A 14,519-nucleotide genomic window follows, 5' to 3' on the forward strand; every position below is an offset into this window, starting at 1 on the left:
GCGTGCTCGTTAAGAGTCACCACCACTCCCTAATCTCAAGTACCCAGGGACACAAACACTGCAGAAGGCCGCAGGGCCCTCTGCCTAGGAAAACCAGAGACCTTTGTTCACTTGTTTATCTGCTGACCTTCCCTCCACTATTGTCCTGTGACCCTGCCAAATCCCCCTCTGCGAGAAACACCCAAGAATGATCAATAAAAAAAAAAAAGGCGGAGGTGGGCCTAGAGGACACATCCCAAAGCACTACAGGAAGTAGCTGTGGCCCTACATGTATGACCACGTTGCCAAGAGCACGGGAGGGAGGGGAGGCTGAGGCAGAGCCTGCAGCCAGGGAGCTCCGTGATGTTGCTGGCACCCGGCAGGGCACAGGGTGCAGCCCTGGGCCCTGAACCTCCAGACTGGGGGCTGCCCATGGGGTGAGGCTCCCTGTGCTGCACCTACAAGCCTGTACTGCAAACCTTCACCTCCGCAGTCTAATGGGTGTTGTGTGAGTCTTACAAACCCAAGCACACGGGTACAGGCACAGAGGTGAAAAGGTGTCGACTGGGAGAAGACAGAGGGAACCTTCTGAGCAGCTCAGAACTGTCCTAGGGCTTGGCCAAGCTGCTAGGCTCAAAACCAGATTGGAGGGTTGGTGTCAAAGGCTTGCTGATGAGGTATGTGGATGGACTTCTTGGAACAGGCCCAGAATTTGAGAAGAGATGGTCCCCACTCTTCTGGGTGTACGAAGCAATCTAAACATGACGGCCAGACTCTCCAGCCACCTTAGTGATGCTTGTTTTATGGCCTCTGACCAAAATGGTCATGAGAACACGGAAGGAGGGCACGCCCAGGCTTCTTTCTTCGTCAAGCCTGCCCGGGCAAGGGCTCCTGCTAAAATGTTTTAGCGACCAACCACACATCGCAATACTAGTGGGGTGGGGCAGCCCGCACCTGGTGACAGGTGGCCTCACTCATCCTTCTGTGGAAGGCGCAGGGGCCAGGCTGGAAAAGACCCTGAGGCCGGACCTGGTCGTATCTGCGTCCCTGCAGGAACCCACTGTCGCTGCCCCTGCACGACGCCCGCCAGCCCACGATGGCAGCAACAGGTGATGGGCCCGTGCAGGTGGGAAACCGATTTTCCTCTCAGCTGCTCGCCCTCCGGAGGCAGCTGGCCCAAAAGAGTGGCATCGGGCGTCCTCCTCCACACAGCCTTAGAGGGGGAGGTCGGCACCAGCATCTTTCCCACGCTCCTGGCAGATGCGCCCACGGCTTCTACCTGGGATGCCCGAGCGTCAGTCGGGCCAGCGCCAGCCGCGCGCGCCGGAAGCGTTTACTCGTGCAGATCCCCGGCGCGGAAGCCCGACTACGAAGCTGCGGCATCGCGGGCGCCGCCTCAGGTCCCCACCCGCTTCCCCCCGGGTTTGCGGACGGAGCTGGCGCCTCTGAAGGCGGAGGCGAGGGCCCCGCTCCTTGACCGTTCTTGCTCCTCCGCGGGAGCCGCCGGCCGTCACGTGGGAGGTCACGTGGGTGGCCTGTCAACTGCTCGGAGACGCCTTCGCGCGCAGCCCCGGCCCTCACGGGGGCGCGCAGTCCGAGCATGCGCAGCAGGAGGCGCGAGTTGTCCTCCACAGCGCGGCGGGGCGGGAGACCTCCCTCCCACCCAGACCCCGCCGGCTTCCCTCCCACCCCTGCCGACCTCCCTCCACCCCCGGCCCGCGCCGGCCTCCCTCCTACCCCCGCCGACCTCCCTCCACCCCCGGCCCGCGCCGGCCTCCCTCCTACCCCCGCCGACCTCCCTCCCACCCCGATCCCGCCGGCCTCCCTCCTACCCCCGCCGACCTCCCTCCACCCCCGGCCCGCGCCGGCCTCCCTCCTACCCCCGCCGACCTCCCTCCACCCCCGGCCCGCGCCGGCCTCCCTCCTACCCCCGCCGACCTCCCTCCCACCCCGATCCCGCCGGCCTCCCTCCCACCCCGATCCCGCCGGCCTCCCTCCTACCCCCGCCGACCTCCCTCCACCCCCGGCCCGCGCCGCCGGCCTCCCTCCTACCCCCGCCGACCTCCCTCCACCCCCGGCCCGCGCCGGCCTCCCTCCTACCCCCGCCGACCTCCCTCCCACCCCGATCCCGCCGGCCTCCCTCCCACCCCCGGCCGCCGCCGCCCTCCCTCGGCGCTCGGGACAGGCTCGGGACGCTGGGGCCGCGTCCGAGCACGTGAGGGCTGAGCAGCCCGCGCCTCTCCTTAGGAAACCCAGTGAGACGCTGGGTATTCGAATGTGGTCGCCGGGGAACGGGCGGCGCCCACACCCCCCGCGCTCGGAGAACTCCCCAGTCCCGCCTGAAACGAACGCGGTGCCCTAAAGTGCGGGCTGCAGGCTCTGCCGCTTGACGCGGCAATGATTGAAGGTACTGCTTTTAGGAGAGAATAGAAAGGGCCTTCTTTCCTTTCCCCCGGTGGATGTAAACGTGCTTGTTATTATGGGGCATTTAGAAAAGCTTCTGCCCACTGTGTATTCTCTTTGGCAACGCTCTAGACACTTTGAGGGTTGCTGTCAGATCTGGCCCAACCTCTCCTATGTGAGGGGAAGGATTTCAGGCATTTCAAGTGCCCCGCGCAGGGACTGGCCCGGAATTCCGCGCGTCTTCCCGGTGGCGTTTTTCCTTTGTCTTTGGTAGAGGACTGGGCGGGGGGTGGGGGGGGGGTCTCACACTGTTGCTCACGCTGGTCTCGAACTCCTGAGCTCCGTGGATCCTCCCGCCTCGGCCTCCTACGCGCTGGGAGTGCAGGTGTGAGCAACCCCGCCCGGCCCAGAGCAGCTTAATACCAGCTTTCCAGCGTTGTGATTTCCGGAGAAACGCAGGCTGACTTCCATGTTTACTATTCACTCTTCTTCACTAATGACACCACGTACATTCTGTTCATGATTTCTGTGTGACTCAAGTCAACAAATGCTCCGTGTGCTCTGCGGAGCCTTTGTGATTTTTGAGGGTTCTCAAGATACTCACTGATGGGGCCGGGCGCGGTAGCCCATGCCTGTAATCCCAGCACTTTGGGAGGCCGAGGTGGGTGGATCACAAGGTCAAGAGATCGAGACCATCCTGGCCAACATGGTGAAACCCCGTCTCTACTAAAAATACAAAAATTAGCCGGGCGTGGTGGTGTGTGCCTGTAATCCCAGCTATCGGGAGGCTGAGGCAGGAGAATCACTTGAACCTGGGAGGCGGAGGTTACAGTGAGCCGAGATCGTGCCACTGCCCTCCAGCCTGAGTGACAGTGAGACTCTGTCTCAAAAAAAAAACAAAAAACAAAAAACACCGGTATTCATTGATGTGAAAGACTCCCTGATGTAGGTAATGTTGGTCTGGTTTAAAAACCTATACAACCAACCAACATAGGCAATGTTTAGTCTTAGGAAAGACTAACCAACATCAGGTGGCAGTTTTTCTGTTTAAAAAAACCTATTTTGGCCGGGAGTGGTGTTTCACCCCTGTAATCCTAGCACTTTGAGAGGCCTACATGGACAGATTGCCTGAGTTCAGGAGTTCAAGACCAGCCTGGACAACATGGTGAAACCCCACCTGTACTAAAATACAAAAAATTAGCGCGGCGTGGTGGCGCCTGTAATCCCAGCTACTCGAGAGGCTGAGGCAGGAGAATCGCTTGAACCCGGGAGGCGGAGCTTCAGTGAGCCGAGATGGTGCCATTGCACTCCAGCCTGGGTGACAGAGCGAGACTCTGTCTCCAAAAAAAAAATGGTTTCAAAATGTTTTGAGAAGCATCTGTTTTGTCTGATGTGTTTTAGTTGATTAAGTACAAGTTGCAGGATCGGAATCTTGAACAATAAATCTTCCACTAAAAAGTGTTGGGTGGAATTACTGCTCGTCGTAACAGGTGTAATGAGACAGCGTGGTACTGAAACCAGCAAATTTGTGGGTGTGTCTGTGGCCAGCCCAGTGTGTGTCCTGCTGACTGGACCAGCTGTGGTTTTCCTGTCTGTGACCTTCAGCTTCCTTCTGCATCTTTGCTTTCTGTTTGGTGTGTTCTCTCATAATGTCTGTATCGTCATTTTCATTCTCCATATTTTTTTAGTTACGACGATTCTTTTCCTTCATGGTTTTGACCATTAGTGTTTTTAATTTCTGTTGTGATACAGTACTTTGTCTTGAGCTCCTCAATTGTGTAATAAAATAACAATACACTGGCCGGATGCGGTGGCTCACGCCTGTAATCCCAGTACTTTGGGAGGCTGAGGTGGGCGGATCACGAGGTCAAGAGATCGAGACCATCCTAGCTAACACAATGAAACCCCATCTCTACTAAAAATACAAAAAATTCACCGGGTGCGGTGGCTCACGCCTGTAATCCCAGCACTTTGGGAGGCCGAGGCAGGCGGATCATGAGGTCAGGAGATCAAGACCATCCTGGCTAACATGGTGAAACCCCGTCTCTACTAAAAATACAAAAAATTAGCCGGGTGTGGTGGTGGATGCCTGTAGTTCCAGCTACTTGGGAGGCTGAGGCAGGAGAATGGCGTGAATCCGGAAGGCGGAGCTTGCAGTGAGCCGAGATCACGCCACTGCACTCCAGCCTGGGCGACAGAGCGAGACTCCGTCTCAAAAAAAAAAAAAAAAAAAAAAAACAAAAGTTTAGCCGGGCATGGTGGCACGCACCTGTCGTCCCAGCTACTCGGGAGGCTGAAGCAGGAGAATCGCTTGAACCCAGGAAGTGGAGGTTGCAGTGAGCAGAGATCATGTCACTGCACTCCAGCCTGGGCGACAGACAGAAACTCCGTCAATAAATAAACAAAATAACAATACACCACACATACTGACTTGCGAGTGTGTGAAGGGGTTCTGTCCTGAGAACACACATCTCTTCAGCTACTTTTGCTGTGTTATTAGCAATTTGTGTGTTATTTCTTCTGGAACTTCCAGAATTTCTCAGGACAATTGCATATGTTTCAGATGTGCAAAGCCTTGATGTGACTTCACACTCCAGGGATCACAGTTGGTGCTGCCACAGGCGTGTGCCCTGCAAGCACAGGCATTCCAAGAAATGGTTCACTGCAGCAAAATTTCTGCTGCGGGGCAGGGACCAGCTCCATAGAATCTGCCCTCCAGGAGGGATTTCCCATCCTGACCAGCATTCAAGAGTAGGTTCTCTGCTCACACTATGGGAGTCAGATGTTCGGAGAATGTTCCAGACTGTGTGTTGGGAAGTATTTCAAAGCTTGATCTCCCCGAGCCTTGTGTGCTCCTCTTGCCTGGGGCTAGTGGTCAGGAGCCCCGTGGGTCAATTTCTGGCCAGGTGAGCACGTGGCAGCTGGCCATAGCATAGCTGGGTCGAAGGGACTGCAGAGCCCAGCACACCCCCCATGCCTCCTCCAGTGCTTCCCCAGGAGGCAGTGGACACTGCCCTACCTGGGGCCCTATGGCTGGGCCTCAGATCTTCCCAGCCAGCCTCTTTGGCCAGGTGAACTCAAACTCCTGGACTCCAGGGATCATCCCACCTCAGCCTCGTGAGTAGCTGGGACTACAGGCATGAGCCACTGTGCCCAGCCAAAAAAAAAAAAAATTTTTTTTTTTTGAGAGGGAGTCTTACTCTGTCGCCCAAGCTGGAGTGCAGTGGTGTGATCTCGGCTCACTGCAACTTCCACCTCCCAGGTTGAAGCGATTCTCCTGCCTCAGCCTCCCGAGTAGCTGGGATTACAGGTGCTCACCACCACGCCCGGCTAATTTTTGTATTTTTAGTAGAGACGAGGTTTCACCGTGTTGGCCAGGCTGGTCTCGAACTCCTGACCTCAAATGATCCACCCTCCTCGGCCTCCCAAAGTGCTAGGATTACAGGCATAAGCCACTGCGCCCAGCCAAAAGATTTTTCTAAAATTATGGCTGTGGAGGTGTGGAGTCACTGGTAGCAGGAGCAAGAGGTGTAGACTTGATCATGCAGTGTTGGCAATAGCCAGTGGAGACCTGGGTCCCAGGTCCTGCCTCCCCACCCTCTACCTCCACCCCCAGTGGAGGCAAAGGCCTTGACTCTCAGTCTCCAGCTTTCTTCCCTCTACTAAGTCCCCTAGCCTGGACACTCACATTCTCTGATTCTGTAGACAGCGGGGACTAAAAAACCTGTGCTGTGATCGTTGTTAGTCAACCCATGAAAAGATGCACAGGCCGGGCAAGGTGGCTGTCGCCTGCAACCCCAGGACTTCGGGAGGCCAAGGCTGGCGGATCACTTCAGGCCAGGAGTTTGAGACCAGACTGGGCAGCATGGCAAAACCGCACCTGTACAAAAAATACAAAATTTAGCCAAGCGTGGTGGTGCACACCTGTAGTCCCAGCTACTTGGGAGGCTGAGGTGGGAGGACTGCTTGAACCTGGGAGGTTGAGGCTGCAGTATGCCGAGATCATACCACTACTACACTCCAGCCTGGGTGACAGAGTAAGACCCTGTCTCCAAAAAAAAAAGATACCCAGCGTAACACCACAATAAGATGCCACCACGTACCCACTGGAGTGACTGTGATGAAAGAAAAGGGTGGTCATGGCCAGGCGCGGTGGCTCACCCCTGTAACCCCAGCACTCTGGGAGGCTGAGGCAGGCGGATCACCTGAGGTTGGGAGTTCGAGACCAGTCTGGCAACATGGTGAAACCCCGTCTCTATTAAAAATACAAAAATTAGCTGGGCTTGGTAGTGGGCGCCTGTAATCCCAGCTACTCGGGAGGTTGAGGCAGGAGAATCGCTTGAACTCAGGAGGCAGAGGTTGCAGTGAGCTGAGATTGCACCACTGCCCTCCAGCCCGGGCAACAAGAGCGAAACTCCATCTCAAAAAAAAAGAAGTGTGGTCATGCCAAGAGTTGGGAAGAGCAAGTGGGACCCTGCTACATGGCTGGCGGGGTACAGAATGGGGCAGTCACTTTGGAAAGGTTTGGCAGTTTCTTGACATTTGTCCAAGGAGCACTGGCGATTTTGTTGAAGAATGGTGTTAGGAATCAACATCTGGGCACTGGCCGTGCACGTTGCTACTGGAATGTCATCATTTCTCGGCATCTCAGGGGACTGAGCCAGGAAACGTGTGTGCACTTGGCCCGTGTATGCAGGCATGTCTAGAACTGTTTGGTTTCTTTCTTTTTCTTTTTTTTTAGAGACAGGATCTCATTTTGTCATCCAGGCCAGGCTGCAGTGGTGTGATCTCAGCTCACTGCAGCCAGCCTCAAACTCCTGGGCTCAAGTGAGCTCCTCCCTCAGCCTCCCAAGTAGCTGAGACTACAGGCACGTGTCACCATGCTCGGCTAATTTAAAACAAACTTTTTTTGGTAAAGACAGTGTCTGGCCAGGGGCAGTGGCTCACGCCTGTAATCCCAGCACTTTGGGAGGCCGAGGTGGGTGGATCACGAGGTCAGGAGATCGAGACCATTCTGGCTAACATGGTGAAACCCCATCTCTACTAAAATACAAAAAATTAGCCGGGCATGCTGTCGGGCACCTGTAGTCCCAGCTACTCAGGAGGCTGAGGCAGGAGAATGGCGTGAACCCGGGAGGCGGAGCTTGCAGTGAGCTGAGATCGCGCCACTGCACTCCAGCCTGGGCGACAGAGCGAGACTCCGTCTCAAAAAAAAAAAAAAAAAAGACAGCGTCTTACTTTGTCGGCCAGGCTGGTCTCAAACTCCTGGGCTGAAGTGATCCTCTACCTTGGCCTCTCGAAGGGCTGGGATTACAGGCGTGAGCCGCCACGCCCAGCAGAGGGATTTTCATCTTGATTCTCTGTGCTTCACAGAAGCTCAGAATAGGTTTTTGCACGAGTCAGTGAATAGTAACTGCTTGGAACGTTAATTTTTTGTGAAATTTCTCCAGCCTGATTCTGCATGTGACAAGTGCTGACCCTGATCCCAAGCCCCACTCAGGGCTCAGAGCCTGTTGGGGAGAACGTGTGTGTAAATAAATGACTGTCGCAGACTCTCAGCTGCAGAGGTGATGCTAGGCAGGGCAGCCACTCAGGAGAAGCAGTAACCCTCACTGTGCAGTAGCAGGTGGTCGGGTGGCTGACGGAGGGGCTGTGGGAGCAGGTCTTGCAGGCTGGTGGGCGGGGTCACGAGCTGAGGGGCACAGGTGGGCAGGGGGCCTGGGGAATGGGGCTGGCAGTGTGTGAGGAATTTGGGTGCAGGTCCCGGGTGATGATGACCCAAGTCACGGCTGCTTTCCCCCTGGCCTCATGAAGGTGGGGTCTGTGCCCCTCTGCTCAAGTGGGCCCTGGAATCCAGCCCAGTGCCCAGCATGAGAATGGAGGAGGGAAGTGTCCTGGACGAGCAAATGAGTACATGGCAGCCCTGAGCTTTGGAGCCTAGGAGGTGGGAGGAACAGGGACGCCACCACAAACGCGAAGCATCCGCGGGAGCACCCGGGGGTGCAGGTTCTGGGGAGCGGAGGCCCCGAGCTGAGGTGACACGGGCCGCTCCGTTTAAAAACAGCCTTTCACTGTCAAGCTAGAGTCTGTCCGACTGTCTGTGTGCTGCATGTGGATCTGTTTTTCCATGTGAGCTTTGGGGAACACCAGTTTGAGCACAGAGATTCAGAAGGGCAGCCCAGACCACCAGGCTGAAGCAGCTAGAGAACTCTGTACGTGGTCACCAGGGGACGCCTGGCGCTGCGAGGGAGGCCCCGAGCCTCGTGCCCCCGTGAAGCTTCAGCTCCCCTCCCCGGCTGTCCCTGAGGCTCTTCTCACACTCAGATGCACGTGGCTCAGAACACAGAGGTTGCAGGGGAGCTCCTGCTGGGCCTGCCTGCACTCCAGGACACATCCTGAGGAGGCTCTTCCAGACACGGTGCATTCACTTAGAAGGTCAATTTGTGTAACCTGAATATGACTGGAGTTCATCTGTGTGCCTCCTAGGACACAGCTAAAATTGGGACACTGGGGTCAGCCTCCTCCTGGTCCCTTGGAGGGCACACGTTACGAACAGGCTCTCCAGCTCCAGGAGCTCCTGAAGCTCTGCGGAGAAGTTCAGGTGCAGGAGGCCTCAAAACCATAGTTCCTTTCAGATCCAGTTAATATCAATAAATTTAAACATTTTCTTTTCCAAGCAAGATGGCTAATGCCTGTAATCCCAGCACTTTGGGCGGCCGAGGCAAGCGGATCACTTGAGCCCAGGAGTTCAACTCTAGCCTGTGCAACACAGTGAGAACCCATCTCTACAAATAATAAAAATAAACAACATTGTCTTAGTATATTCTTTTAAAAATAGGTATTATGAGATTTATCGCTGAAGCTCTCATTTGTTTAAAGTGAAATTCAACTAGAAATATATGTATTATTCGGCTGGGCGCGGTGGCTCACCCCTGTAATCCAAGTACTTTGGGAGGCCGAGGCGGGCGGATCACAAGGTCAGAAGATCAAGACCATCCTGGCTAACACAGTGAAACCCCGTCTCTACTAAAAATACAAAAAATTAGCCAGGCACAGTGGCGGGCGCCTGTAGTCCCAGCTACTCGGGAGGCTGAGGCAGGAGAATGGCGTGAACCCGGGAGGCAGAGCTTGCAATGAGCTGAGATAGTACCACTGCACTCCAGCCTGGGCAACAGAGCGAGACTCTGTCTCAAAAAAGAAAAAGAAATATATGTATTATTTATCTATAAATCTCACTTGTTCCTGAAATCTGGTGAGATTTAAAAGATCTCACTGGCCAGTTGCAGTGGCTCACGCCTGTAGTCCCAGCACTTTGGGAGGCCAAGGCAGGAGGATCACTTTAGCTCAGGAGTTTGAGAGCAGCCTGGTCAACGTGGTAAAACCCTGTTTCTACTAAAAATACAAAAAAAGAAATTAGCTGGCTGTGGTGGCGGCGCCTGTAATAGGAGGCTGAGGCAGGAGAGTCGCTTGATCCCAGGAAGCAGAGGTTGCAGTGAGCCAAGGTCATGTCCTTGCACTCCAGCCAGGGCAACAAGAGCAAAACTCCATCTCAAATAAATAAATAAATAAATAAAAATAAAACATTTACCAATTTTTAACTTTTTAATTTTTATGTATTTTTTTTTTGAGATGGATGGCTGACTTAGTCCATTTTGTGTTGCTATAACAATACTGGAGACTGGGTAGTTTATAAAGAAAAGAGGTTTATGTAGCTCATGGTTCTGCAGGCTGGGAAGTTCAAGGGCATGGCCCTGGTTACTGGTGAGGGCTTTTTGCTCTTTTTTTTTTTGAGATGGAGTCTCGCTCTGTCGCCACCCAGGCTGGAGTGCAATGGCGTGATCTCAACTCACTGCAACCTCTGCCTCCCGGGTTCAAGCGATTATCTTGCCTCGGCCTCCCAAGTAGCTGGGATTACAGGTGCCTGCCACTGTGCCCGGCTAATTTTTGTGTTTTTAGTAGAGATGAGGTTTTGCCATGTTGGTCAGGCTGGTCTCAAACTCCTGACCTCAGGTGGTCCACCCGCCTCGGCCTCCCAAAGTGCTGGGATTACAGGTGTGAGCCACTGCGCCAAGCCTATTTTTTATTTTATTTAATTTATTATTATTATTATTATTATTATTATTATTTTGAGACAGAGTCTCACTCTGTCGCCCAGGCTGGAGTGCAGTGGTGCCATCTCGGCTCACTGCAACCTCCGCCTCCCAGGTTCAAGCGATTCTCCTGCCTCAGCCTCTGGGGTAGCTGGGACTACAGGCATGTGCCAATGCAGCCAGCTAATTTTTTGTATTTTTAGTAGAGATGGGGTTTCACCGTATTAGCCAAGAGGGTCTAAATCTCCTGACCTCATGATCTGCCTGCCTTGGCCTCCCAAAGTGTTGGGATTACAGGCGTGAGCTACTGCACCTGGCCCTATTATTATTATTATTATTATTTTTGAGATAGAGTCTTGCTCTGTCACCCAGGCTGGAGTGCAGTGGCATGATCTCAGCTCACCACAACCTCCACCTCCTGGGTTCAAGCAATTTTTCTCCCTCAGCCTCCTGAGTAGCTGGGACTACAGGCACGCACCACCATGACCAGCTAATTTTTGTATTTTTAGTAGAGACAGGGTTTCACTATGTTGGTCAGGCTGGTTTCAAACTCCTGACCTCGTGATCCGCCCACCTTGGCCTCCCAAAGTGCTGGGATTATATATGTGAGCCACCGCGCCCGGCCTGTTTTATTTTATTGTTTGTTTCGTTTTCTAAGAGACAAGGTCTCACTCTGCTGCCCAGGCTAGAGTGCAGTGGCACAATCATAGCTCACTGCAGGCTTGAACTGGCCTCAGTGATCCTCCCACCTCATCCTCCCGAGTAGCTGGAACTACTGACTGGCTCCACTGCACCTGGCCTTCCTGTGGTTTTAATTTGCATTTCCCTGGTGACTAATGACATTGAACATCTTCTCATGTGTTTATTGGCTATTTATATATATTCTCTTGTGAGGTAGCTTTTCAAGTCTCTTGCCTATTTTGAAAATTAAGTTGTCTTTTCATTACGGAGTTACAGGAGTTTTTAAAAATTCCGCTTAGATACTTTTGTCAGATACATGTACTGTGAATATTTTCTCAATGTGTGGCTCATGTTTTCATATTTTTCATTGTTTTGATGAGCAAAATGTATTTTTTCTTATAAAATTATCATTTTTTTCTTTTATAGTTATCACTTTTTAGGTCTTAAGAAAATTTTTCCTATCTCAAAGGAACAAAGACAGTCTCCTATGTTTTTTTTTTAATTTTTAAAAAACTTTTTACTTTTTTAGAGATGGAGTCTCTCCCTGTCACCCAGGCTGGATTGCAATGGCGCAATTTCAGCTCACTGCTAACTTCACCTCCCAGGTTCAAGCAATTCTCCTGCCTCACCTCCCAAGTAGCTGGAATTACAGGCACTCGCCATCATGCCCAGCTAATTTTTATATTTTTATAGAGACGAGGTTTCACCATTTTGGCCAGGCTGGTCTTGAACTCTTGACCTCAGGTGATCCGCCCACCTTGGCCTCCCCAAAGTGCTGGGATTACAGGTGTGAGCCACCATGCCCAACCAACAGTCTCCTGTGTTTTATTTTTGGGAGCTTGATAATTTTAGCCTTTGCATATAGGTCCATCTGAATTTTATTCTTATGTATGGCATAAGGCAGGGATTAGTGCTTTTGTTGTTATTATTATTGTTAAAACAAGCCCAATTTTCCCATAGAACTGTTTACAGTGTTTTGTTTCGTTTTGTTTGGCGAAGCATAGACATTGGCCCTCTTGGTCTTGAAGCTTGAGAAAATTAACATTTGTTTTATCTGAATTCCTTTCTTAGGAATCCAATCCTCAGGCCTTCCAGATAGTATCGGGGAGCTGAAACTTTCCAGAACACTAAATCCGACCACCCCCAGCTGCCTGTTGACCACCTCCTCTTCCTTACCCCTTCCTACTTCCTAATTTCCCACCCATAGTTACCTTCCTTCCCTGCTATCTAAAACCCTAACTTCAGTGGGTTGGGGAAGTGGATTTGAGACTGGTCTCCTGTCACCTGCTGACATCACGACATCACTTGCAATAAAGCCTTCTTCCCTGGCAATACTCGTTGTCTCCGTGATTGGCTTTCCATTTGGTGAGCAACTGGACTTGGCCGAACCCCTGGCATTGGGCAACATTGGTAATCAGATACCTCGTACTGTTTATTCAACACACTTTGCTTTCCCTATTGAGCAACCTTGGCACTATTGTCAAAAATCAATTGACTCTGTATTTGGGGGTCTATTTCTGGATTTTTCATGCTGTTCCACTGATCTAGTTCTTTTCTTTTTTTCTTTTTTTTTTTTTTTTGAGACAGAGTCCCACTCTGTCGCCCAGGCTGGAGTGCAATGGCACAATCTCGGCTCACTGCGACCTCCCCCTCCCAGGTTCAAGCGATTCTCCTGCTTCAGCCACCTGAGTAGCTGGGATTACCGGCGTGCACCACCACCCCTGGCTAATTTTTGTATTTTTAGTAGAGACAGGGTTTCACCATGTTGGTTAGGCTGGTCTTGAACTCCTGACCTCATGATCCACCTGCCTCAGCCTACCAAAGTGCTGGGATTACAGGCATGAGCCCCTGTGCCTGGCCTCACTGAGCTAGTTCTTATACCAGTATTATTATACCATTCTTATACCAGTATTCCACAATTTTAATTACTATAGCTTTACATTAACTCTTAAAATTGGGTGCTGTACTTTGGGAGACTGAGGCAGGGGGATCACAAGGTCAGGAGATCAAGACCATCCTGGCTAATACTGTGAAACTCCATCTCTACTAAAAATACAAAAAAATGGCCGGGTGCAGTGGCTCATGCCTGTAATCCCAGCACTTTGGGAGGCTGAGGCGAGTGGATCACGAGGTCAGGAGATCGAGACCATCCTGGCTAACACGGTGAAACCCCGTCTCTACTAAAAATACAAAAAATTAGCCGGGCGTGGTGGAGGGCACCTGTAGTCCCAGCTACTCAGGAGGATGAGGCAGGAGAACGGCGTGAACCTGGGAGGTAGAGCTTGCAGTGAGCCGAGATCACACCACTGCACTCCAGCCTGGGCGACAGAGCGAGACTCCATCTCAAAACAAAAACAAAAACAAACAAACAAACAACAACAACAACAAAAACAAAAACAAAAAAATGAGCTGGTGGCCAGGCACAGTGGCTCACACCTGTAATCCCAGCACTTTGGGAGGCCGAGGCGGGCAGATCACGAGGTCAGGAGATAGACCATCCTGGCTAACATGGTGAAACCTTGTCTCTACTAAAAATATAAAACAATTAGCCGGGCACTGTGGCCGGCCCCTGTAGTCCCAGCTACTCGGGAGGCTGAGGCAGGAGAATCGCTTGAACCCGGGAGGCAGAGGTTGCAGTGAGCCGATATCGCGCCACTGCACTCCAGCCTGGGTGACAGAGCAAGACTCTGTCTCAATTAAAAAAAAAAAAAAAAAGTAGTCCAGGTGTGGTGGCTCATACCTATAATCCCAGCATTACTTTGGGAGACTGAGGCGGGAGGATTGCTTGAGCACAGGAGTTCAAGACCAGCCTGGGCAATATAGTGAGACCCCATCTCTACAAAATTTTTTTTTTTTTTTTTTTTGAGAGGAAGTCTGGTTCTGTCTCCCAGGCTGGAGTGCAGTGGCGCAATCTTGGCTCACTGCAAGCTCCGCCTCCCGGGTTCACGCCATTCTCCTGCCTCAGCCTCCTTAGTAGCCGGGACTACAGGCACCTGCCACTACGCCCGGCTAATATTTTTGTATTTTTTAGTAGACACGAGGTTTCACCGTGTTAGCCAGGATGGTCTCAATCTCCTGACCTCGTGATCCGCCCGCCTTGGCCTCCCAAAGTGCTGGGATTACAGGCGTGGGCCGCCGCTCCCGGCCTCTACAAAAAATTTTAAAAATGGCTGGGCATATGGTGGTGGGCACTTGTGGTCCCAGCTACTCGGCAGGCTTGAGCCCAGGAGTTCTAGGATACAGTGAGCTATTACCATGCCACTGCATTCCAGCCTTGGTAAGAGAGAGAGACCCTACTGCTAAAAAATAATAATAAGGCCAGGCACCGTGGCTTATGCCTATAATCCTGGCACTTTGGGAGGGTGA

At 52.5% G+C, this 14,519-nt stretch overlaps 1 protein-coding gene across 1 annotated transcript; it reads left to right on the plus strand.

The window, feature by feature from the left end:
• The first annotated feature begins 998 nt into the window (after positions 1 to 998).
• Positions 999 to 12,485, plus strand: LOC112206098 (uncharacterized). The gene is made up of 2 exons (XM_063799462.1): positions 999 to 2,386; positions 12,225 to 12,485. The coding sequence occupies exon 1, from the start codon at positions 1,092 to 1,094 to the stop codon at positions 2,196 to 2,198; it is 1,107 nt and encodes a 368-aa protein (XP_063655532.1). The 5' UTR covers positions 999 to 1,091; the 3' UTR covers positions 2,199 to 2,386; positions 12,225 to 12,485.
• Positions 12,486 to 14,519: the final 2,034 nt, after the last annotated feature.

This window comes from Pan troglodytes, chromosome 19 (assembly GCF_028858775.2).
Source record: "Pan troglodytes isolate AG18354 chromosome 19, NHGRI_mPanTro3-v2.0_pri, whole genome shotgun sequence".
NCBI classification, from domain to species: Eukaryota; Metazoa; Chordata; class Mammalia; order Primates; family Hominidae; genus Pan; species Pan troglodytes.

What these genes read in the sequence shown, in the direction of transcription:
- LOC112206098 (XM_063799462.1), top strand. Translation starts at nt 1,092, where the DNA reads ATGGGCCCGTGCAGGTGGGAAACCGATTTTCCTCTCAGCTGCTCGCCC.